This window comes from Myotis brandtii, unplaced genomic scaffold (genome assembly GCF_000412655.1).
Source record: "Myotis brandtii unplaced genomic scaffold, ASM41265v1 scaffold105, whole genome shotgun sequence".
NCBI classification, from domain to species: Eukaryota; Metazoa; Chordata; class Mammalia; order Chiroptera; family Vespertilionidae; genus Myotis; species Myotis brandtii.
The window spans coordinates 7,832,330-7,836,283 of NW_005353538.1; the positions used below are offsets into that span (position 1 = coordinate 7,832,330).

General features: G+C 43.6%; 1 protein-coding gene across 1 annotated transcript in view; it reads left to right on the forward strand.

Moving 5' to 3' along the window:
• The first annotated feature begins 1,312 nt into the window (after window positions 1-1,312).
• TTC12 (tetratricopeptide repeat domain 12) overlaps window positions 1,313-3,954 on the forward strand; it is a 51,430-nt gene continuing 48,788 nt past the window's right edge. The window contains exon 1 of the mRNA XM_014539738.1: window positions 1,313-1,400. Within this exon, the coding sequence (XP_014395224.1) occupies window positions 1,343-1,400 (58 nt within the window). The 5' untranslated portion in view covers window positions 1,313-1,342. The remainder of the gene's footprint in view (window positions 1,401-3,954) is intronic.

The window sequence follows — 3,954 nt, forward strand, 5'->3', positions numbered from 1 at the left end:
GCTCCCTGCAGCTCAGTCCCCGCGGGCCGCAGCTCCTGCTGAGTGAGACTTGGTGCACCAAACGCATCACCCAGCCCAGGCCTCGTGCCGAGTGGGTGCCTCGCCCAGCTGTGCGCGCCCCTGGACCCTGCCCTAGGAGCAGAGGGTCGGCGTCTGTCCTGGAAGCTCTGAGCCTTCCCTCCGAGTCCTCCTAACCTTGGGCAGTTAACGCACTTCACTGGGCCTCAGTTCCGTGGGGGTCTGAAATGTTAGAGCCGGGAAGAACCCTAGTTCTTGTATTTAAGCCGCACACCCCACTCCTGTTTAATAGTTAAGGGTGCCTCGCATTTGCCACCCACGGCGTACCTGGAGCTTTGCATTAACCCCGGGATTGTCCTCAGGGTTTGTATTATCATTTGCATGGGATGAATGAGGACTGAGGCTCAGAGAGGTTATGCGTTTAGCTGAGGTCACACAGCTTGTAACTGGTGAACAAGTAAACCGCAGCTTGTTTGTGGCAGACTGCAAATCCCCAGTTACAGGTGCATTATACGACTACTGAACCTAGTTGTCAATCAGAATCACCCGGAGAGTGTTTAATACGAGACATTCCTGGGTACTGTCCCGGGTTTACTGACCAAGGAGCTCTGGTGCTAAGGCTGAGGAATCTGTATATTTAACAAGTTTTTGGATGATTTCTATGGTCCGTGGATGAACCTTTGGGAAACACTGGGGACCACATGCACCTCTTCGCTCAGAAACAACTGTGCGGTAATAAATCTAACATGCCCGGAGAAGAGAAGTCACTGGTGCGTGGCACCATCAAATTCTAATCCCTCCTGGCGATCTGTAGTTCCTCTCCACTCCTCAGAAACAAGCCAGATTATATTTTAAACTGTTTGGACATTTAGATGCAGATTGTCCCACCTCTGGTTACACAGCCAGGTCCCAGCTTCTGGCTGAGCCAGTCTGTCATGATCAGAGTTAAGCATCAGCACCTTCCTCCATCTCTGGAGGCCTGCCGACTGCCCTCCTCCTGGTCTCCTTCCCACCAGGTTCAGAATCACAGCGGTTGATACTGGCTTTGGAGGAACCTTTTGCAGAGTAGAGTCTGCCGTGGAGGGAGGCCTGGAAGCTTTCTGGAGGTTTCGCCACAAATAGTGAGTGTCCCTTGGCCTTAAGAGCAGTCAAGTGAAATTGTCCCGCTGTTATCATTCATGACATTTATAAACAGATTTGTCTTAAAAATAACCGCTTGGCTCTTAGTCCTAGAAGGCTAATGAACCTGACAAATTCTGTTTAGAGTTTCCTTATTATTAATTGCCATCATTTATTCTGCCTTCCTCAGGGATTCTGGTTCACAATGGCTGATGAACAAGAGAAAGACTTGGAGAAATTTCTTAAAAATGTGGATGAAATCAGTAAGTACCAGTGAATCGTAAACAAATTAAATCCTAATTTGGAAAGGTGGAGCGACTAAAAAAGAAATGATTAAGTTTTTCCTGGGTTGCCTGACAGGTTTATTATGACTTAAGAAAAAATGTGATAGAAATTAAACAGAACGGGTATTGAGAAAGAAGTAATATTAGAGCCTGGAGGATTTTCTGGCTGTTCATTGGTATCGGAGAAGCTGTTAACATTCTGTGGGAATTCAGGCCGATCGCCATATTTTGCCTTTCCCATATTTTGTCCTCTTCATGTAGAATCAGGTTACAAGGAGCTTCTGTTCCCCCATGGCCAATGAGCCTAGCTGTTCCCTCGAGATCACTCAGGTGCCCCGATGATCAGTCTGGGACCCCTCTTGTTTTTAGAGTAGAATTATTTGTGTTTTTGAGCCGCAGAGGCAAAATCAATGGCTCTCCCTTATGATCGGTGAAATTACATCGATGGCTGATGGTTAGCATATCCTGTCTTTCTCTAGGCAACACCCTTCCCCAACTAAGGCAGTGGGATCTCAAAGAACATACTCTGATCCCACAGACCACATTCAAGAGATTCCAAAGCAGTCAGTTCCTATTCGCACTTCAGGGAACTTGTCTGAGGATAGAAATAAGCAAACAAACAAACTTACAAATCCAGTAGGAATGTGTTGAAATAAGCCAGAGAACCTGCCGGAAACAGGTGCCAAAGAATAAAATAGTTTTAAAAATAGTTTGGGTAACTTGACAAGTGATATATTCACAATGTATTCTTTGTGTTTGTCATGGGCCTCTCCTCTGCCCATCCCTAAATGTCGTGCTGTGGACTTCTGGCCTTGGCCCGCTGCTCATCTTTCTCTTCAAGTGATCTAGAAACTCGCGGTGTTAACTACCCCGTTTGCTGATGGCCCTCACATCTCAATTGCCACCCAGCTCTTGTTTCTGAGTCGACTGCCATATCCACTATATACCCCACAAACACTGCAAACTTACTGCTTCCAAAGTTGTTATACCTTCCCTCTCTGCCTTCCTCTCAAATAAAACCTGCTTCTCCTACCTTCACCTTCATTCTGGTCTCAGTAGGTGGCTCCACCACTCAGAAATTTACAAGTCACGTGGGACTCCTCCCATCTCTCAGCCCTGAATCAGCCACCGAGGTTGGCTTCTTTCTCCAGCTCCATCCTCCCTGCCCTCCCTTGATTCTGGTTCTCTTACTCAGACCGTTTCAACAACCCTCTGATTGTTCTTCCTGCCTCCAGGCTTACACTCCCCACAGAGTAATGTATCTAAATGCAAATCTGACCCAGACACTTCTCTGCTTGGATTCTCTCCACAGTCACAATACATTTCAAGTTCTCATCAGGACTTAAAGGCCTCCCATGACCTCTCCTTACTTCTGGTCTCACACTTGTGCAGCAACAAAATGCTTTCAGTTCTTTAAACATATCCTAAGGGTTCATACTCTGTGTGATGTCTTTGTCAATCCCTCTGCCTCCCCATCTTTCTTTACCTGGCTAACTTTCATTCATACTCAAAGTTCCTTCAGATACTGCCAATAGATCTCTCTGTGATGATGAAACCGTTGTATAACCTGCCCTGTCCACTATGGTAACCAGAAGCACATGTTTATGGATTCTATACATTCATTTCTTGGGTTCTTGCTATGTATTGAGTATTGCAAATAACAGGAGAATTCAGTAACAATAAAAAAGAGTTACTTTCCTTTATGGTATCTGCCATCCAGTGGGGAAACAGACACTAAACAATTAATTTCAAGTGTGATGTATGGTACAAAGAGAGACTTGCAAAGTTCAAGAGACTCTAACTCAGTTTAGGGAGGTGTAGTAATCTGTTTGGGCTGCCATGCAACATATATTTTTTTCCCCAAGTTCTGGAAGCTAAGAAGCCCAAGATCAACGTTCTCCTCAAATTACTTTCTACATTCAGTACAACTTATTTATTTTAAATACTAGTGGCCCAGTGCACAAATTCATGCACATTGAAAGGAAATTAATTAGAAGAAATATTTTAATATTGCTATTTGCCCTTTCTCTATAGTAGAAGTGTCAGAGATGAAAGAAAATTAGTATAATGTACATGAAAATAATATATAAATTGATTAATAAATAAACAATAACAACATGATATAACAACAACAAAGACATGATATAAAAAGAACAAAAACATGATAAAGGGTGTCCCAAAATTCACGCAAGAAGTAATTTTGATAGAAAACAGGTTTATAATTAAAAATTGTAAAGTTTTTATTGATTCATAAAGTATACAGTATAGGGATATGTATGGAATAGCATATCGGGTAAATGGCCTCCACGGCTTTGCTGGCACATACGCACGCTTTTGTTGAAATTTTCCATGACTGTTTTGCATAAATGTGGCTGAATTTCTTTTCTTTTTTTTTTAAATATATTTTATTGATTTTTTTGCAGAGAGGAAGGGAGAGAGATAGAGAGTTAGAAACATCAATGAGAGAGAAACATCGATCAGCTGCCTCCTGCACGCTCCCCACTGGGGATGTGCCCGCAACCAAGGTACATGC